The sequence below is a fragment of the Engystomops pustulosus genome, chromosome 9 (genome assembly GCF_040894005.1).
Source record: "Engystomops pustulosus chromosome 9, aEngPut4.maternal, whole genome shotgun sequence".
Lineage (NCBI taxonomy): Eukaryota > Metazoa > Chordata > Amphibia > Anura > Leptodactylidae > Engystomops > Engystomops pustulosus.
The window spans coordinates 2,613,607-2,636,470 of record NC_092419.1 but is presented as its reverse complement, the minus strand read 5'-3'; the positions used below and the strand labels follow the sequence as shown (position 1 = coordinate 2,636,470).

At 50.5% G+C, this 22,864-nt stretch overlaps 1 protein-coding gene across 1 annotated transcript in view; it reads left to right on the top strand.

Moving 5' to 3' along the window:
- The window catches only part of AGPAT1 (1-acylglycerol-3-phosphate O-acyltransferase 1), a 53,831-nt gene that overhangs the window by 5,551 nt on the left and 25,416 nt on the right, over window positions 1–22,864 (top strand). The window contains exon 3 of the mRNA XM_072124841.1: window positions 19,363–19,435. Within this exon, the coding sequence (XP_071980942.1) occupies window positions 19,384–19,435 (52 nt within the window). The 5' untranslated portion in view covers window positions 19,363–19,383. The remainder of the gene's footprint in view (window positions 1–19,362; window positions 19,436–22,864) is intronic.

The window sequence follows — 22,864 nt, the reverse complement described above, 5'->3', positions numbered from 1 at the left end:
GGCTGTGACGTGTCCCCTAGATTTTCAGCTCATAGTCCCCTCATGGGTCACTGTTCTGATCCGATTTGTGGCCAGAGTGTGTCCTCTCATTGGGAACTGTTGACCAACTGAGACACAAAAATGGTGAACAATTCCTTTAAAATGGCGTTTACCGAGTCTGGAAATTGTAATTTTAGATCTTGTAGAGTGATCCAAGCCCAAGGCTGCACTACTGCCGGGTGTTGGTTCCTGTCCGGTTTTGTGTTTTCATGGCGACTATGTGGGTCCAGACAGGAGCAAAGCCACAGGGGAGGTGCAAAGGTATCCTAAGGGGGGGCCCAGAATCTGCTCTGCACATAATGATACCGCTGCTTTAAGTGGGGGCCCCGTTGTGTATTTGGCAGTGCAGCCCCGGCACTTTGAGCTAAGCCTCTGGGTCCAAGGGCCAATATGGAATTGGAATATGAATTGATCTTAATCCAGAAAGTCTACGCTGACACCATTATACCCGGCGGCGGTGCAGCCACAGGCAAGCGGTCGTATCAAAGCCGCTTTCTCTTATCAGTTCTACTAGCTCCAGGACTTCACCTTTCCCCGGCAGTTTCCTCATCAGTTCCTAGAAAGCGTCGCAGTCACGGGCAGTCCTGCTGATGGGGCTTATTTTACCAAAAAACAACTTTTACTTCCTAATAAAAGTTGTGTTATCCCTCAGTTTTCTGTTCCGCATGTGATGTGCTCCCAGAGCGTCGCCCGCGCTGCTGCCTGTAACATCACAAGTTGGGGCGTATTCAGACACGCCGTGTTACCAGTAGTCTGTGTTCGGTAAGGGTGAAGACACACATGGCGTTTTGGGCCGTTTTTACTAAGTGCGTTTTCAGATCGTTAAAAACGCATGCGTTAAAAAAATGCGTAATTTCGGAAAAACGGACAAAAACGCATGCGTTTTTAACGATCTGAAAACGCACTTAGTAAAAACGGCCCAAAAACGGCCCAAAAACGCCATGTGTGTCTTCACCCTAAGGGAATGTGCCTCTGATTTCGGCAGCCCCATAGAATTAAGTAAATAAAGCTTTGGGACTAAATCAGAAATAACCTGCACTATAGGGTGGTACAAACGCCGTTCCTTCCGTGAATCGAATTCGCTATTGAATTTTCAGGATCATCCTGATGGACTGGAGCCCCTGCAGGCGCCAGTGTAGGTCTATTACCATATCTGCCATGACAGCCTGGTTCATGCCCTTAGAGCAGGTTTACAGCTTAGTGTGAACACCACCATAAAGCCGCTTGGGCGTCAGTCACTGGCTGGTGCCTCTGATAATGGCAGACACTGATGAGGGCATCTGAGGCCGCTGTGCTGTAGTTTGGGGTGAATATTATGTCCTTTGCGCCTTATTTCCTTATATTTCAACCCTATCAAGACGAATTTAGGAATCCTGTTACTTCCACAGCTGAGGGTTTGTTACAGTGGTCTCCACCTATTACCTGGAGAGGTTTCTGCTGATGAGTTTCATAGAGGATAGTCGTGACGGATGTTACTGTAACAAACCCTCTGCGGTGAGAAGACATCCATCAGACCATGGTTTGGGGTGACTGCTCCTCTTCATGCTGGCGGCTGGGCGTCATACAGATATACCGCCAGTTTCCTGAGAGATAGATGGTGGTTTATCATGTTCGCTTCTTATCAGATAATTCAGCAATTCTTCATGAAAACAGAAGTGAAATTTTCAGTAGTTTTTCCATGGCAGCCTATCAGAGTGCAGCTTTTATTTCTTAACGTGCTCCTGGAAAATGAAAGCTGCGCTGTGATTGGTTGCTGTGGGCTGTACCAGAGGAAATGTTAGCCATGTTGTCTATAGTAACCAATCAGAATCAGTGTTTAAATTCATCACTGCAGTTTTGAAAATAAAACCTGCTCTGTGATTGGCTGCTCTGCTCTCCTATTCCCTGCCATAGAGGACGGGCCTTGGCATCCTGCGCTGCCTCCATTATCCTGTCACACAATCACCACAGGGACCTCAGAGCTGACATCTTCATACAACAATTACCTGACACATAGGAATAATCACTACTTATTACAGTGACCCAAGAATGAATGTTCTCAACCCAGACAAGTGGCTGATAACAGGGAGCAATAGATCACATTCACCTCCCAGCAAGTGGGAGATCTAGGTGGACTTTAGACTGGAGAAAATGTTTCTTCATAGGTTTATATATTGTCCTCACATCCATCAAATCTCCTATCCTTCATATAATGTTCCAGCATAACCCACTGCGACCTCTAGGATTTATAGTCACCCGAGGGGTCAGGACCTCACTCACTGCTCCATAACCTGCAGGATATATATAGAGATATTCCACAGAACAAATACATTATACTAATTATCCTGCATTATACCCCAGAGCTGCACTCCACTATTCTGCTGCTGGTGCAGTCACTGTGTACATACATGACATTACTTATCCTGTACTGATCCTGAGTTACATCCTGTATTATACCCCAGAGCTGCACTCACTATTCTGCTGCTGGTGCAGTCACTGTGTACATACATGACATTACTTATCCTGTACTGATCCTGAGTTACATCCTGTATTATACTCCAGAGCTGCACTCACTATTCTGCTGCTGGTGCAGTGACTGTGTACATACATGACATTACTTATTCTGTACTGATCCTGAGTTACATCCTGTATTATACCCCAGAGCTGCACTCACTATTCTGCTGCTGGTGCAGTCACTGTGTACATACATGACATTACTTATTCTGTACTGATCCTGAGTTACATCCTGTATTATACCCCAGAGCCTGCACTCACTATTCTGCTGCTGGTGCAGTTACTGGGTTCATACATGACATTACTTATCTGTACTGATCCTGAGTTACATCCTGTATTATACTCCAGAGCTGCACTCACTATTCTGCTGCTGGTGCAGTCACTGTGTACATACATGACATTACTTATCCTGTACTGATCCTGAGTTACATCCTGTATTATACCCCAGAGCTGCACTCACTATTCTGCTGCTGGTGCAGTCACTGTGTACATACATGACATTACTTATTCTGTACTGATCCTGAGTTACATCCTGTATTATACCCCAGTGCTGCACTCACTATTCTGCTGCTGGTGCAGTTACTGGTGTACATACATGACATTACTTATTCCTGTACTGATCCTGAGTATACATCCTGTATTATACTCCAGAGCTGCACTCACTATTCTGCTGCTGGTGCAGTCACTGTGTACATACATGACATTACTTATCCTGTACTGATCCTGAGTTACATCCTGTATTATACTCAGAGCTGCACTCACTATTCTGCTGCTGGTGCAGTGACTGTGTACATACATGACATTACTTATTCTGTACTGATCCTGAGTTACATCCTGTATTATACCCCAGAGCTGCACTCACTATTCTGCTGCTGGTGCAGTCACTGTGTACATACATGACATTACTTATTCTGTACTGATCCTGAGTTACATCCTGTATTATACCCCAGAGCTGCACTCACTATCTGCTGCTGGTGCAGTTACTGTGTACATACAGACATTACTTATCCTGTACTGATCCTGAGTTACATCCTGTATTATACTCCAGAGCTGCACTCACTATTCTGCTGCTGGTGCAGTCACTGTGTACATACATGACATTACTTATCCTGTACTGATCCTGAGTTACATCCTGTATTATACTCAGAGCTGCACTCACTATTCTGCTGCTGGTTGCAGTGACTGTGTACATACATGACATTACTTATTCTGTACTGATCCTGAGTTACATCCTGTATTATACCCCAGAGCTGCACTCACTATTCTGCTGCTGGTGCAGTCACTGTGTACATACATGACATTACTTATTCTGTACTGATCCTGAGTTACATCCTGTATTATACCCCAGAGCTGCACTCACTATTCTGCTGCTGGTGCAGTTACTGTGTACATACATGACATTACTTATCCTGTACTGATCCTGAGTTACATCCTGTATTATACTCCAGAGCTGCACTCACTATTCTGCTGCTGGTGCAGTGACTGTGTACATACATGACATTACTTATTCTGTACTGATCCTGAGTTACATCCTGTATTATACCCCAGAGCTGCACTCACTATTCTGCTGCTGGTGCAGTCACTGTGTACATACATGACATTACTTATCCTGTACTGATCCTGAGTTACATCCTTGTATTATACCCAGAGCTGCACTCACTATTCTGCTGCTGGTGCAGTTACTGTGTACATACATGACATTACTTATCCTGTACTGATCCTGAGTTACATCCTGTATTATACTCCAGAGCTGCACTCACTATTCTGCTGCTGGTTGCAGTTACTGTGTACATACATGACATTACTTATCCTGTACTGATCCTGAGTTACATCCTGTATTATACCCCAGAGCTGCACTCACTATTCTGCTGCTGGTGCAGTCACTGTGTACATACATGACATTACTTATCCTGTACTGATCCTGAGTTACATCCTGTATTATACTCCAGAGCTGCACTCACTATTCTGCTGCTGGTGTGCTGTGGAGTAATGTGTTGCCCTCTTCTCCTGTGCCACATGATGTTTGGAGGCCGGGGCGCCCCCGCTGTGTGTCCTTCCCTTGTTTTTGTTGCTCTGCTCCTAGAGGAGACTGTATGTGCAGCCAAGTGCCTCTGGTCCAGGTCGCTGCCCCTTCCCCTCCTACTCGTTCTTATTGTCAAGTAAAATTCTTAGAAACTTATGATGGATGAAATTCGTGTGGAGCTGCTGTGTCCTGGTTTGTTGGTTTCGTGTTCAGGCCTTGGGGACACATCGGGGTCACGGATTACGATGGAAGGGCAGAAGCTTCTTCTTCATGTTGGTTTGCGTGGGGAAGATTTGCTCAACTTTTAGCTTCTTAGGACCTTAAAAAAAAGTTTAAAAAAATTATGCAAATGAGACTGATGTCAATGGAACCTGGAGCCCCTCAGGCTCATTTGCATAATTTTTACAATCCCTGATCCTAGTGGTAATTTCCTTTAAACTTTCTTTTTGACTTTAAACCTTTTTTCTTGGAAGTCTTGGCCGGCTCTCGGGCAATGGCCGCCATGTGTGGATCTGCTTCTTGGGATCAAATATTTGTAGAGTGTGTGTTTGTGTTGGACTTGGCTCGTGTCTCTGGTGACCATGTGATGCCTCCTGCCTGCACCGTTCTTACCACCTGCAAATTACCATGAAAGTCCTAAAAATAACAATCAAGAATAAAACCTTGGCTGTAACTTCTTGGACGGTGTTCACATGTAGCAGAGCAGCACTGTTGTCCCGCACCATCATTATAACTGAGACTCCGAAATGGTCAGATACCTCAGAGGCCACTTCACTTCGGATGCCCATAGGTCGGACTCTATAGCAGAACAATGTTATTGGTGTCATGTAAAGATGAGAATTTCTTCTTTTAAAACTCACCTGGAGCCTCATCCACGACTACAGCGGCTGAATGTCCGGTTCTAGAACACACAGAATCACAGTCTTGTTTAAAAAGATGAGATTCACATCTTTGCATAACTCCACCCCAGAACTATTGTTCTAAGTGCTACGGAGCCCTAAGGAGAGGTGTTTGAAGTGAGGCTTCTATTTCAGACGAAAGGTGACTCGTCTCTGTTCATCTGCATTTGAATTGGAGATTTTTTTTGTAAAAGGAGGTGGGTGAGCTATAACCACATATAATGACCTGATAGGGTGCCGGGTAACTGCTGGGTGCAGGGTAACTGCTGGGTGCCGGGTAACTGCTGGGTGCCGGGCAATACTGGGTGCCAGTACACGGTGCGGTTATCACCGCCAGCCCTATTACCGGTCTCCCCCTTTCTCTGACTGTGAGGAATCGGAGCTGAATCCACTGATTTTGGGGTGATCCGGGATGTGTAATACTCCATTTCCTCTAAATCTAGTGATTGCTCACAGCAGGGAGGAAGGAAATAACTTGTCCTCCTTCGGCCATAAAGATGGAATTGGATTTTTAGCAATTATATGGCACAGTTGTTTGCAACTCCTGAAACTAAGTCCCAAACCCGTGAGTATCAGCCATTATCCGGGTGCATTGTTGGGGTCTCCGGTGATGGGTTCTGTATGTGGGGGTCTCCGTCCCCCGGCACAGGCATGGAGGATGGAAGATTCCCTGGAGTTTGTGGGGAGTTATCCAGTAAATAGGACAATGATCCGGGCCGGGAAAGACGTCAGCAGCTGCGACTGTCTGTGGGAGAAGGGGGGGGGGGGTGGCGGAGACGAGGCCTCGGTCACTGATGCCAATGGAGGAGGAGGATGAGGGGGGTAGTGAAAACTGAGAGGAGACAAAGCCACAGCCGATGAGGGGAAATGAGAAGTTTAAGATGGAGAAGATTGTCTCCATGAGAAGTGCACGGAGGTCTGTGCACCCCCCGACACCCAACATACTGTGACCAGAGGGGCGACCTGTACCCTATATATATATGTATTCCATGTCCTCCATACTGTGACCAGAGGGACGACCTGTACCCTATATATATATGTATTCCATGTACTCCATACTGTGACCAGAGGGGTGACCTGTACCCTATTATATATATATGTATTCCATGTCCCCCATACTGTGACCAGAGGGGTGACCTGTACTCATATATGTATTCCATGTCCTCCATACTGTGACCAGAGGGCGACCTGTACCCTATATATATATATGTATTCCATGTCCTCCATACTGTGACCAGAGGGGTGACCTGTACCCTATATATATATGTATTCCATGTCCCCCATACTGTGACCAGAGGGGTGACCTGTACCCTATATATATATATGTATTCCATGTCCTCCATACTGTGACCAGAGGGGCGACCTGTACCCTATATATATGTATTCCATGCCTCCATACTGTGACCAGAGGGGCGACCTGTACCCTATATATATGTATTCCATGTCCTCCATACTGTGACCAGAGGGGCGACCTGTACCCTATATATATAATGTATTCCATGTCCTCCATACTGTGACCAGAGGGGCGACCTGTACCCTATATATATATGTATTCCATGTCCTCCATACTGTGACCAGAGGGGCGACTGTACCCTATATATATATGTATTCCATGTCCTCCATACTGTGACCAGAGGGGTGACCTGTACCCTATATATATATGTATTCCATGTCCTCCATACTGTGACCAGAGGGGCGACCTGTACCCTATATATATATGTATTCCATGTCCTCCATACTGTGACCAGAGGGGCGACCTGTACCCTATATATATATATATGTATTCCATGTCCTCCATACTGTGACCAGAGGGGCGACCTGTACCCTATATATATGTGTATTGCATGTCCTCCATACTGTGACCAGAGGGCGACCTGTACCCTATATATATATGTATTCCATGTCCTCCATACTGTGACCAGAGGGCGACCTGTACCCTATATATATATGTATTCCATGTCCTCCATACTGTGACCAGAGGGGTGACCTGTACCCTATATATATATATGTATTCCATGTCCTCCATACTGTGACCAGAGGGGCGACCTGTACCCTATATATATATGTATTCCATGTCCTCCATACTGTGACCAGAGGGGTGACCTGTACCCTATATATATATATATATATGTATTCCATGTCCCCCATACTGTGACCAGAGGGGTGACCTGTACTCTATATATATATATATATATATATATATATATATGTATTCCATGTCCTCCATACTGTGACCAGAGGGGCGACCTGTACCCTATATATATATATGTATTCCATGTCCTCCATACTGTGACCAGAGGGGCGACCTGTACCCTATATATATATATGTATTCCATGTCCTCCATACTGTGACCAGAGGGGCGACCTGTACCCTATATATATATGTATTCCATGTCCTCCATACTGTGACCAGAGGGGCGACCTGTACCCTATATATATATATATATGTATTCCATGTCCTCCATACTGTGACCAGAGGGGCGACCTGTACCCTATATATATGTGTATTGCATGTCCTCCATACTGTGACCAGAGGGGCGACCTGTACCCTATATATATATGTATTCCATGTCCTCCATACTGTGACCAGAGGGGTGACCTGTACCCTATATATATATGTATTCCATGTCCTCCATACTGTGACCAGAGGGGTGACCTGTACCCTATATATATATGTATTCCATGTCCTCCATACTGTGACCAGAGGGGCGACCTGTTCCCTATATATATATATATATGTATTCCATGTCCTCCATACTGTGACCAGAGGGGCGACCTGTACCCTATATATATATGTATTCCATGTCCTCCATACTGTGACCAGAGGGGTGACCTGTACCCTATATATATATGTATTCCATGTCCTCCATACAGTGACCAGAGGGGCGACCTGTACCCTATATATATATATATGTATTCCATGTCCTCCATACTGTGACCAGAGGGGCGACCTGTACCCCATATATATATGTATTCCATGTCCTCCATACTGTGACCAGAGGGGTGACCTGTACCCTATATATATATGTATTCCATGTCCTCCATACTGTGACCAGAGGGGCGACCTGTACCCTATATATATGTATTCCATGTCCTCCATACTGTGACCAGAGGGGCGACCTGTACCCTATATATATATGTATTCCATGTCCTCCATACTGTGACCAGAGGGGCGACCTGTACCATATATATATATGTATTCCATGTCCTCCATACTGTGACCAGAGGGACGACCTGTACCCTATATATATGTATTCCATGTCCTCCATACTGTGACCAGAGGGGCGACCTGTACCCTATATATATATATGTATTCCATGTCCTCCATACTGTGACCAGAGGGGCGACCTGTACCCTATATATATATGTATTCCATGTCCTCCATACTGTGACCAGAGGGGTGACCTGTACCCTATATATATATGTATTCCATGTCCTCCATACTGTGACCAGAGGGGTGACCTGTACCCTATATATATATGTATTCCATGTCCTCCATACTGTGACCAGAGGGGCGACCTGTACCCTATATATATATATGTATTCCATGTCCTCCATACTGTGACCAGAGGGGCGACCTGTACCCTATATATATATGTATTCCATGTCCTCCATACTGTGACCAGAGGGGCGACCTGTACCCTATATATATATATGTATTCCATGTCCTCCATACTGTGACCAGAGGGGTGACCTGTACCCTATATATATATGTATTCCATGTCCTCCATACTGTGACCAGAGGGGCGACCTGTACCCTATATATATATGTATTCCATGTCCTCCATACTGTGACCAGAGGGGCGACCTGTACCCTATATATATATGTATTCCATGTCCTCCATACTGTGACCAGAGGGGTGACCTGTACCCTATATATATATGTATTCCATGTCCTCCATACTGTGACCAGAGGGGCGACCTGTACCCTATATATATGTATTCCATGTCCTCCATACTGTGACCAGAGGGGCGACCTGTACCCTATATATATATGTATTCCATGTCCTCCATACTGTGACCAGAGGGGCGACCTGTACCCTATATATATGTATTCCATGTCCTCCATACTGTGACCAGAGGGGCGACCTGTACCCTATATATATGTATTCCATGTCCTCCATACTGTGACCAGAGGGGCGACCTGTACCCTATATATATATGTATTCCATGTCCTCCATACTGTGACCAGAGGGGCGACCTGTACCCTATATATATATATATGTATTCCATGTCCTCCATACTGTGACCAGAGGGGCGACCTGTACCCTATATATATATGTATTCCATGTCCTCCATACTGTGACCAGAGGGGTGACCTGTACCCTATATATATGTATTCCATGTCCTCCATACTGTGACCAGAGGGGCGACCTGTACCCTATATATATATGTGTATTCCATGTCCTCCATACTGTGACCAGAGGGACGACCTGTACCCTATATATATGTATTCCATGTCCTCCATACTGTGACCAGAGGGACGACCTGTACCCTATATATATATATATATGTATTCCATGTCCTCCATACTGTGACCAGAGGGGCGACCTGTACCCTATATATATGTATTCCATGTCCTCCATACTGTGACCAGAGGGACGACCTGTACCCTATATATATGTATTCCATGTCCTCCATACTGTGACCAGAGGGGCGACCTGTACCCTATATATATATATGTATTCCATGTCCTCCATACTGTGACCAGAGGGGCGACCTGTACCCTATATATATATGTATTCCATGTCCTCCATACTGTGACCAGAGGGGTGACCTGTACCTATATATATATGTATTCCATGTCCTCCATACTGTGACCAGGAGGGGCGACCTGTACCCTATATATATGTATTCCATGTCCTCCATACTGTGACCAGAGGGGCGACCTGTACCCTATATATATATGTATTCCATGTCCTCCCATACTGTGACCAGAGGGGCGACCTGTACCCTATATATATGTATTCCATGTCCTCCATACTGTGACCAGAGGGGCGACCTGTACCCTATATATATATGTATTCCATGTCCTCCATACTGTGACCAGAGGGGCGACCTGTACCCTATATATATGTGTATTCCATGTCCTCTATACTGTGACCAGAGGGACGACCTGTACCCTATATATATGTATTCCATGTCCTCCATACTGTGACCAGAGGGGTGACCTGTACCCTATATATATTATTCCATGTCCTCCATACTGTGACCAGAGGGACGACCTGTACCCTATATATATGTATTCCATGTCCTCCATACTGTGACCAGAGGGGCGACCTGTACCCTATATATATATGTATTCCATGTCCTCCATACTGTGACCAGAGGGGCGACCTGTACCAATATATATGTATCCATGTCCTCCATACTGTGACCAGAGGGGCGACCTGTACCCTATATATATATATGTATTCCATGTCCTCCATACTGTGACCAGAGGGGCGACCTGTACCCTATATATATGTGTATTGCATGTCCTCCATACTGTGACCAGAAGGGCGACCTGTACCCTATATATATATATATATATATATGTATTCCATGTCCTCCATACTGTGACCAGAGGGGTGACCTGTACCCTATATATATATGTATTCCATGTCCTCCATACTGTGACCAGAGGGGCGACCTGTACCCTATATATATATATGTATTCCATGTCTCTATACTGTGACCACAGGGGCGACCTGTACCCTATATATATATATGTATTCCATGTCCTCTATACTGTGACCAGAGGGGTGACCTGTACCCTATATATATGTATTCCATGTCCTCTATACTGTGACCAGAGGAACGACCTGTACCCTATATATATGTATTCCATGTCCTCGGACGACCTGTACCCTATATATATGTATTCCATGTCCTCCATACTGTGACCAGAGGGGCGACCTGTACCCTATATATATATATATGTATTCCATGTCCTCTATACTGTGACCAGAGGAACGACCTGTACCCTATATATATGTATTCCATGTCCTCCATACTGTGACCAGAGGGGTGACCTGTACCCTATATATATATGTATTCCATGTCCTCTATACTGTGACCAGAGGAACGACCTGTACCCTATATATATGTATTCCATGTCCTCCATACTGTGACCAGAGGGGCGACCTGTACCCTATATATATATGTATTCCATGTCCTCCATACTGTGACCAGAGGGGCGACCTGTACCCTATATATATATGTATTCCATGTCCTCCATACTGTGACCAGAGGGGCGACCTGTACCCTATATATATATGTATTCCATGTCCTCCATACTGTGACCAGAGGGGCGACCTGTACCCTATATATATGTATTCCATGTCCTCCATACTGTGACCAGAGGGACGACCTGTACCCTATATATATATGTATTCCATGTCCTCCATACTGTGACCAGAGGGGCGACCTGTACCCTATATATATATGTATTCCATGTCCTCTATACTGTGACCAGAGGGGCGACCTGTACCCTATATATATATATGTATTCCATGTCCTCCATACTGTGACCAGAGGGGCGACCTGTACCCTATATATATATATGTATTCCATGTCCTCCATACTGTGACCAGAGGGGCGACCTGTACCCTATATATATGTGTATTCCATGTCCTCCATACTGTGACCAGAGGGGCGACCTGTACCCTATATATATGTGTATTCCATGTCCTCCATACTGTGACCAGAGGGGCGACCTGTACCCTATATATATGTATTCCATGTCCTCCATACTGTGACCCGAGGGGTGACCTGTACCCTATATATATATGTATTCCATGTCCCCCATACTGTGACCAGAGGGGCGACCTGTACCATATATATATATGTATTCCATGTCCTCCATACTGTGACCAGAGGGGCGACCTGTACCATATATATATATGTATTCCATGTCCTCCATACTGTGACCAGAGGGACGACCTGTACCCTATATATATATGTATTCCATGTCCCCCATACTGTGACCAGAGGGGTGACCTGTACCCTATATATATGTGTAATCCATGTCCTCCATACTGTGACCAGAGGGGCGACCTGTACCCTATATATATATGTGTATTCCATGTCCTCCATACTGTGACCAGAGGGACGACCTGTACCCTATATATATATATGTATTCCATGTCCTCCATACTGTGACCAGAGGGACGACCTGTACCCTATATATATATATATATATATATGTATTCCATGTCCTCCATACTGTGACCAGAGGGGCGACCTGTACCCTATATATATGTATTCCATGTCCTCCATACTGTGACCAGAGGGGCGACCTGTACCCTATATATATATGTATTCCATGTCCTCCATACTGTGACCAGAGGGGCGACCTGTACCCTATATATAAATGTATTCCATGTCCTCCATACTGTGACCAGAGGGGCGACCTGTACCCTATATATATGTATTCCATGTCCTCCATACTGTGACCAGAGGGGCGACCTGTACCCTATATATATGTTTTCCATGTCCTCCATACTGTGACCAGAGGGGCGACCTGTACCCTATATATATGTGTATTGCATATCCTCCATACTGTGACCAGAGGGGCGACCTGTACCCTATATATATGTATTCCATGTCCTCCATACTGTGACCAGAGGGGCGACCTGTACCCTATATATATGTATTCCATGTCCTGTATACTGTGACCAGAGGGACGACCTGTACCCTATATATATATGTATTCCATGTCCTCTATACTGTGACCAGTTGGACGACCTGTACCCTATATATATATGTATTCCATGTCCTCCATACTGTGACCAGAGGGGCGACCTGTACCCTATATATATATATGTATTCCATGTCCTCCATACTGTGACCAGAGGGGCGACCTGTACCCTATATATATGTGTATTCCATGTCCTCCATACTGTGACCAGAGGGGCGACCTGTACCCTATATATATATATATATGTATTCCATGTCCTCCATACTGTGACCAGAGGGGCGACCTGTACCCTATATATATATGTATTCCATGTCCTCCATACTGTGACCAGAGGGGCGACCTGTACCCTATATATATATATGTATTCCATGTCCTCCATACTGTGACCAGAGGGGTGACCTGTACCCTATATATATATGTATTCCATGTCCTCCATACTGTGACCAGAGGGGCGACCTGTACCCTATATATATATGTATTCCATGTCCTCCATACTGTGACCAGAGGGGCGACCTGTACCCTATATATATATGTATTCCATGTCCTCCATACTGTGACCAGAGGGACGACCTGTACCCTATATATATATATATATATATATGTATTCCATGTCCTCCATACTGTGACCAGAGGGGCGACCTGTACCCTATATATATGTATGTATTCCATGTCCTCCATACTGTGACCAGAGGGACGACCTGTACCCTATATATATATATGTATTCCATGTCCTCCATACTGTGACCAGAGGGACGACCTGTACCCTATATATATATGTATTCCATGTGCTCCATACTGTGACCAGAGGGACGACCTGTACCCTATATATATGTATGTATTCCATGTCCTCCATACTGTGACCAGAGGGACGACCTGTACCCTATATATATGTATTCCATGTCCTCTATACTGTGACCAGAGGGGCGACCTGTACCCTATATATATATGTATTCCATGTCCTCCATACTGTGACCAGAGGGGCGACCTGTACCCTATATATATATGTATTCCATGTCCTCCATACTGTGACCAGAGGGGCGACCTATACCCTATATATATGTATTCCATGTCCTCCATACTGTGACCAGAGGGGCGACCTGTTCCCTATATATATATATATATATATATATATATATGTATTCCATGTCCTCCATACTGTGACCAGAGGGGCGACCTGTACCCTATATATATATATGTATTCCATGTCCTCCATACTGTGACCAGAGGGGCGACCTGTACCCTATATATATGTATTCCATGTCCTCCATACTGTGACCAGAGGGGTGACCTGTACCCTATATATATATATATATATATATATGTATTCCATGTCCTCCATACTGTGACCAGAGGGGCGACCTGTACCCTATATATATATGTATTCCATGTCCTCCATACTGTGACCAGAGGGGCGACCTGTACCCTATATATATATATATTCCATGTCCTCCATACTGTGACCAGAGGGACGACCTGTACCCTATATATATGTGTATTCCATGTCCTCCATACTGTGACCAGAGGGGCGACCTGTACCCTATATATATGTATTCCATGTCCTCCATACTGTGACCAGAGGGACGACCTGTACCCTATATATATGTGTATTCCATGTCCTCCATACTGTGACCAGAGGGGCGACCTGTACCCTATATATATATATATATATGTATTCCATGTCCTCCATACTGTGACCAGAGGGGCGACCTGTACCCTATATATATATGTATTCCATGTCCTCCATACTGTGACCAGAGGGGCGACCTGTACCCTATATATATATATTCCATGTCCTCCATACTGTGACCAGAGGGACGACCTGTACCCTATATATATGTGTATTCCATGTCCTCCATACTGTGACCAGAGGGGTGACCTGTACCCTATATATATATATATATATATGTATTCCATGTCCTCCATACTGTGACCAGAGGGGCGACCTGTACCCTATATATATATGTATTCCATGTCCTCCATACTGTGACCAGAGGGGCGACCTGTACCCTATATATATATATTCCATGTCCTCCATACTGTGACCAGAGGGACGACCTGTACCCTATATATATGTGTATTCCATGTCCTCCATACTGTGACCAGAGGATTCCATGTCCTCCATACTGTGACCAGAGGGGCGACCTGTACCCTATATATATGTATTCCATGTCCTCCATACTGTGACCAGAGGGACGACCTGTACCCTATATATATGTGTATTCCATGTCCTCCATACTGTGACCAGAGGGGCGACCTGTACCCTATATATATGTATTCCATGTCCTCCATACTGTGACCAGAGGGGCGACCTGTACCCTATATATATGTATTCCATGTCCTCCATACTGTGACCAGAGGGACGACCTGTACCCTATATATATGTATTCCATGTCCTCCATACTGTGACCAGAGGGACGACCTGTACCCTATATATATGTGTATTCCATGTCCTCTATACTGTGACCAGAGGGACAACCTGTACCCTATATATATGTGTATTCCATGTCCTCCATACTGTGACCAGAGGGGCGACCTGTACCCTATATATATATATTCCATGTCCTCCATACTGTGACCAGAGGGACGACCTGTACCCTATATATATATGTGTATTCCATGTCCTCTATACTGTGACCAGAGGGGCGACCTGTACCCTATATATATATGTGTATTCCATGTCCTCTATACTGTGACCAGGTGCCGGCACGGGACGACCTGTCCCCTAAATGTTTGTGTAAGACGAGACTCGTACGAGAAGTGTCTGTCCTGGGGTCCCGGCAGTGTGAAGCGTCTGTCCTGGGGTCCCGGCAGTGTGAAGCGTCTTTCCTGGGGTCCCGGCAGTGTGAAGCGTCTGTCCTGGGGTCCCGGCAGTGTGAAGCGTCTGTCCTGGGGTCCCGGCAGTGTGAAGCGTCTGTCCTGGGGTCCCGGCAGTGTGAAGCGTCTGTCCTGGGGTCCCGGCAGTGTGAAGCGTCTGTCCTGGGGTCCCGGCAGTGTGAAGCGTCTGTCCTGGGGTCCCGGCAGTGTGAAGCGTCTGTCCTGGGGTCCCGGCAGTGTGAAGCGTCTGTCCTGGGGTCCCGGCAGTGTGAAGCGTCTGTCCTGGGGTCCCGGCAGTGTGAAGCGTCTGTCCTGGGGTCCCGGCAGTGTGAAGCGTCTGTCCTGGGGTCCCGGCAGTGTGAAGCGTCTGTCCTGGGGTCCCGGCAGTGTGAAGCGTCTGTCCTGGGGTCCCGGCAGTGTGAAGCGTCTGTCCTGGGGTCCCGGCAGTGTGAAGCGTCTGTCCTGGGGTCCCGGCAGTGTGAAGCGTCTGTCCTGGGGTCCCGGCAGTGTGAAGCGTCTGTCCTGGGGTCCCGGCAGTGTGAAGCGTCTGTCCTCGGCTCCCGGCAGTGTGAAGCGTCTGTCCTCGGCTCCCGGCAGTGTGAAGCGTCCGTCCTCGGGTCCCGGCAGTGTGAAGCGTCCGTCCTCGGGTCCCGGCAGTGTGAAGCGTCCGTCCTCGGGTCCCGGCAGTGTGAAGCGTCCGTCCTCGGGTCCCGGCAGTGTGAAGCGTCCGTCCTCGGGTCCCGGCAGTGTGAAGCGTCCGTCCTCGGGTCCCGGCAGTGTGAAGCGTCCGTCCTCGGGTCCCGGCAGTGTGAAGCGTCCGTCCTCGGGTCCCGGCAGTGTGAAGCGTCCGTCCTCGGGTCCCGGCAGTGTGAAGCGTCCGTCCTCGGGTCCCGGCAGTGTGAAGCGTCCGTCCTCGGGTCCCGGCAGTGTGAAGCGTCCGTCCTCGGGTCCCGGCAGTGTGAAGCGTCCGTCCTCGGGTCCCGGCAGTGTGAAGCGTCCGTCCTCGGGTCCCGGCAGTGTGAAGCGTCCGTCCTCGGGTCCCGGCAGTGTGAAGCGTCCGTCCTCGGGTCCCGGCAGTGTGAAGCGTCCGTCCTCGGGTCCCGGCAGTGTGAAGCGTCCGTCCTCGGGTCCCGGCAGTGTGAAGCGTCCGTCCTCGGGTCCCGGCAGTGTGAAGCGTCCGTCCTCGGGTCCCGGCAGTGTGAAGCGTCCGTCCTCGGGTCCCGGCAGTGTGAAGCGTCCGTCCTCGGGTCCCGGCAGTGTGAAGCGTCCGTCCTCGGGTCCCGGCAGTGTGAAGCGTCCGTCCTCGGGTCCCGGCAGTGTGAAGCGTCCGTCCTCGGGTCCCGGCAGTGTGAAGCGTCCGTCCTCGGGTCCCGGCAGTGTGAAGCGTCCGTCCTCGGGTCCCGGCAGTGTGAAGCGTCCGTCCTCGGGTCCCGGCAGTGTGAAGCGTCCGTCCTCGGGTCCCGGCAGTGTGAAGCGTCCGTCCTCGGGTCCCGGCAGTGTGAAGCGTCCGTCCTCGGGTCCCGGCAGTGTGAAGCGTCCGTCCTCGGGTCCCGGCAGTGTGAAGCGTCCGTCCTCGGGTCCCGGCAGTGTGAAGCGTCCGTCCTCGGGTCCCGGCAGTGTGAAGCGTCCGTCCTCGGGTCCCGGCAGTGTGAAGCGTCCGTCCTCGGGTCCCGGCAGTGTGAAGCGTCCGTCCTCGGGTCCCGGCAGTGTGAAGCGTCCGTCCTCGGGTCCCGGCAGTGTGAAGCGTCCGTCCTCGGGTCCCGGCAGTGTGAAGCGTCCGTCCTCGGGTCCCGGCAGTGTGAAGCGTCCGTCCTCGGGTCCCGGCAGGGTGAAGCGTCCGTCCTCGGGTCCCGGCAGGGTGAAGCGTCCGTCCTCGGGTCCCGGCAGGGTGAAGCGTCCGTCCTCGGGTCCCGGCAGGGTGAAGCGTCTGTCCTCGGGTCCCGGCAGGGTGAAGCGTCTGTCCTCGGGTCCCGGCAGGGTGAAGCGTCTGTCCTCGGGTCCCGGCAGGGTGAAGCGTCTGTCCTCGGGTCCCGGCAGGGTGAAGCGTCTGTCCTCGGGTCCCGGCAGGGTGAAGCGTCTGTCCTCGGGTCCCGGCAGGGTGAAGCGTCTGTCCTCGGGTCCCGGCAGGGTGAAGCGTCTGTCCTCGGGTCCCGGCAGGGTGAAGCGTCTGTCCTCGGGTCCCGGCAGGGTGAAGCGTCTGTCCTCGGGTCCCGGCAGGGTGAAGCGTCTGTCCTCGGGTCCCGGCAGGGTGAAGCGTCTGTCCTCGGGTCCCGGCAGGGTGAAGCGTCTGTCCTCGGGTCCCGGCAGGGTGAAGCGTCTGTCCTCGGGTCCCGGCAGGGTGAAGCGTCTGTCCTCGGGTCCCGGCAGGGTGAAGCGTCTGTCCTCGGGTCCCGGCAGGGTGAAGCGTCTGTCCTCGGGTCCCGGCAGGGTGAAGCGTCTGTCCTCGGGTCCCGGCAGGGTGAAGCGTCTGTCCTCGGGTCCCGGCAGGGTGAAGCGTCTGTCCTCGGGTCCCGGCAGGGTGAAGCGTCTGTCCTCGGGTCCCGGCAGGGTGAAGCGTCTGTCCTCGGGTCCCGGCAGGGTGAAGCGTCTGTCCTCGGGTCCCGGCAGGGTGAAGCGTCTGTCCTCGGGTCCCGGCAGGGTGAAGCGTCTGTCCTCGGGTCCCGGCAGGGTGAAGCGTCCGTCCTCGGGTCCCGGCAGGGTGAAGCGTCCGTCCTCGGGTCCCGGCAGGGTGAAGCGTCCGTCCTCGGGTCCCGGCAGGGTGAAGCGTCTGTCCTCGGGTCCCGGCAGGGTGAAGCGTCCGTCCTCGGGTCCCGGCAGGGTGAAGCGTCTGTCCTCGGGTCCCGGCAGGGTGAAGCGTGTTGTGTCCAACACATTTTGTAGTAAATGATCCCAGATGTTTGTTAGTTCTGTAATGTAATCTCTCTGCCCGTGACCATCCCCGGCGCCGCTGGTCTCCAGTACCGGGTCAGGACAGGAGCACTGGGGGTTTATTCATCTCTCGGTGCCGGATTCACCTGAGCGGGACCTCAGGCCTGGGATTACAGGCAGTCCCTGAGCGGGACCTCAGGCCTGGGATTACAGGCAGTCCCTGAGCGGGACCTCAGGCCTGGGATTACAGGCAGTCCCTGAGCGGGACCTCAGGCCTGGGATTACAGGCAGTCCCTGAGCGGGACCTCAGGCCTGGGATTACAGGCAGTCCCTGAGCGGGACCTCAGGCCTGGGATTACAGGCAGTCCCTGAGCGGGACCTCAGGCCTGGGATTACAGGCAGTCCCTGAGCGGGACCTCAGTCCTGGGATTACAGGCAGTCCCTGAGCGGGACCTCAGTCCTGGGACGTTCAGCGGGTTATTCATCAGATTTCCCTGTAGATTTTGGTGACACGTTGTGGTGACTTGTCCTTGTGTCCTCTGCAGGTGTCTGTCCAGCTCCGTGTGATGTCATCAAATGTCGTCAAAGCTGCTTCTCCATTGGCTAGCGCTGTGACAGGTAAGCACCAGAGCATTCACCTGTCTACTTATTGGGGGACACCTTGGCGCCAGTTTTCTGTTATACAAGCCCGAAATATTTGCAGTTTCTGGTGCACGCCCCGGAATTGCCCTTATTTCCCCCCATGCCAAGTGGGCGTGGAGAGGTGAGGAGGGAGGGGGCATGGGGGGGGGGTCGTGGAGAGGTGAGGGGGCATGGGGGGGACGCGGAGAGGTGTGGAGGGTACATGGGGGGGGGGGTCATGGAGGGGGATGGGTGTAGAGGGGACATGGGGGGTTAGGGGGCGTGGAGAGGCGTGCATGGCAGCGGAGGTGTCAGCATTGGGCATCCCGGCCCACTACCTATAGCCGGTGCCCGTTTCGGCCTGTCCGGCACAGGTTGTAGTGCAGTTCTAGAATTGTCTGCAGGCGCTGCCTCCCGCCGGATACTTCAGGGGGCCGCGGTGGAGGGGCCGGCACATCAATTAATTCCCCCATTGTTCTTAGACTCTCCCTGCTTCTTGTAGGTTCAGGACAATCCCTCATCCACATGCATGCTTGGCTTGGCTGAGAGTGCATGTGTTATAGGTGGGTAGAAGGGGATAATGGTCTGCCGGACATCTCCCATGAGAACTCGGGTTGTAAATCTGGTGTTGATTTCCACATCCGTACACATTCCTTTACAATCTGGAATCCTCCAGACGTGTTAATTGGGCCGGCGGTCCCCCCGGACCCGGGAGTGCTGTGTGTACTGTGCCCTATGGAAGCCCATGAATAAATTATACCAAATATTCCCCTAGTGATCATCCATCAGTGACTCCTCCAAGTGCTGACCAGAGACCTGGAGATGTATCCTTGTACACTGTAACAACCCTCCTCCTCCGGCCAGCGGCTGCACCTCAGATGTGATTCCTCCCTCTCCAGACTGTCTGTAGCTAAGATCTTCCAAGTGAATTCATCAGGACATGCTTGCATCTGGCTCAGCCCACCTTCCTGGCGCTGCCCCCCCCCCCCCTTCCTGGCTGACCGACCCCCCCCCCCCCCCCCTTCCTGGCTGACCGACCCCCCCCCCCTTCCTGGCTGACCTGGCTGCCCCCCCTTCCTGGCTGCCCCCCCCTCCCCTCCCTGGCTGACACCCCCTCCCCTCCCTGGCTGCTCCCCCCCCTCCTCCCTGGCTGACACCCCCCCCCCCGGCTGTGTCTGGCCTCTGACTCACTCATTCCGGGCAGCTGTTATCTCTCCCGGGCGATGGGCGCTCCAGGATCTGGCAGCAGCGGAGGGCAGTGCCCGGTCACAGTGACTCCTGCATCTAGTGACACTTACCCCTTAATGGAGTCCAGGGCCCGCCCCTTTTAGATTAGATTAGATCAAAGGGGTTAAATAACTAGACAACTGATCTATGTATTCATATTCCAGGATTGTAGCTGGAACTCTCTCCTCACACTGCTGTGCTCTGTGCTCTGTGCAGCTTGCAGAAGATCACTTATTAGTTTCTCTGTCTTCTTAATTTTCACCTCCCCCACGCTATAAAGGGAACCTGTCAGCAGGTGTGAACATAGACTGCAGCCAGTGTCAGGTACTCAGACCTCTGTGGATGTTGTTAGTAGCAGCAGGACTGTGATATATGGATTGATATTCTATGTTTTTAGCTTCTCCATGTGCACTGCGTCCTCACCCTGCTGTGCTCTCAGCATTAAACTGCTTCCCAGCCCCTCCCTTCTGAGCAGTGACCTGCAGATGGGCGGGGCCATTGCTGAGAGCGCAGCAGTGTGAGGACACGCCCCACATGCATTTCATTGGATGAGAATGTTAGTTCCTGTCCTGCTGCTCCACATGAAGCTGCTGAGATGATATCCATGTAGGAGCCACATCTGGGGTGGAGGAGTTATAAATGGCGCCCCCAGTGGGTGGAATGTGGTATTACATGCATGTTCTGTATAGATGGACCAGGACCACCCGGCGGCGCTGGCAGTGGGCACTGGACCAGGGTAACCAGGGTGACTTATAAGATGGAGTTTAGGATTAGGGGGACATGGCCTGGCGGAAGCCGTTGTGACACCCCGGGGTGCCCATAGCCATCTACAGCCCAACACAGAATACAATTGTAACAAACCCTCAGCTGTGAGAAGTCTCAGCCTTCGCATGTAAACAATACAAGTGATAAAGTCATTGCTGGAGGTTGTGTCCTCGCTCTGTACACATGGAGGCCAAACCACAGACCGGAGGCGGCTGACACCTGCGAGAGCAGGAAACATGTGATGGTGCGGTATATGGCGCTTAGACGTGTAGCCGGGCTCCTGTTTGGGTCGGAGTCATGGGGGACGCGTTCACTGACTAGAGAAATCCTATATATATGGGATTCCTAGTATATCCCCCACACAGCGGCGCCCTGTGATGTCATCGGTGATGTCATGGGGGATCCCCGTCCACCGCGTAGAATAGGGAAGCGGCTCTTTCATGTGTTTGGGATATTTTGGTGAAGGGGAAGTGATAATTTTCGGTTCCCTGTCACATTACACATGGTCATGGGGCTGCAGGGTCCTGCTGATGACCCTCTGGCACAGGACGGGGTTAACTATAAGCCGAGAAGACGGAGAATCCTAATCCTCTGCGAGAAGCAGAAATAACGTGGGGCTTATACACAGCAGGAGCCCCCCCCCCAGCACTCGAGGGGTTACACTGCCGCTGACATGACCTGGAAACGCCACACAAAGGAGGGATTGTCCGCCGGACCCCCGCTGGCAGGAGGAGTAACGCCATAGGCCGGGTGTAGTGTCACGTCTATTGGGGGGGGCTAGTTGGGTGTGATATCACTCCTATGGGGGGGGCTCAGCGGGGTGGGACGTCACCTCTATAGGGGGTCAGAGGGGTGGGACGTCGCCTCTATAGGGGCTCAGCGGGGTGGGACGTCGCCTCTATAGGGGGCTCAGCGGGGTGGGACGTCGCCTCTATAGGGGGTCAGCGGGGTGGGACGTCGCCTCTATGAGGGGCTCAGCGGGGTGGGACGTCACCTCTATAGGGGGTCAGCGGGGTGGGACATCGCCTCTATAGGGGGTCAGCGGGGTGGGACGTCGCCTCTATAGGGGGTCAGCGGGGTGGGACATCACCTCTATAGGGGGTCAGAGGGGTGGGACGTCGCCTCTATAGGGGGTCAGCGGGGTGGGACGTCACCTCTATAGGGGCTCAGCGGGGTGGGACGTCACCTCTATAGGGGGCTCAGCGGGGTGGGACGTCGCCTCTACGAGGGGCTCAGCGGGGTGGGACGTCACCTCTATAGGGGGTCAGCGGGGTGGGACGTCACCTCTATAGGGGGTCAGCGGGGTGGGACGTCACCTCTATAGGGGGTCAGCGGGGTGGGACGTCGCCTCTATAGGGGGTCAGCGGGGTGGGACGTCGCCTCTATAGGGGGTCAGCGGGGTGGGACGTCACCTCTATAGGGGGCTCAGCGGGG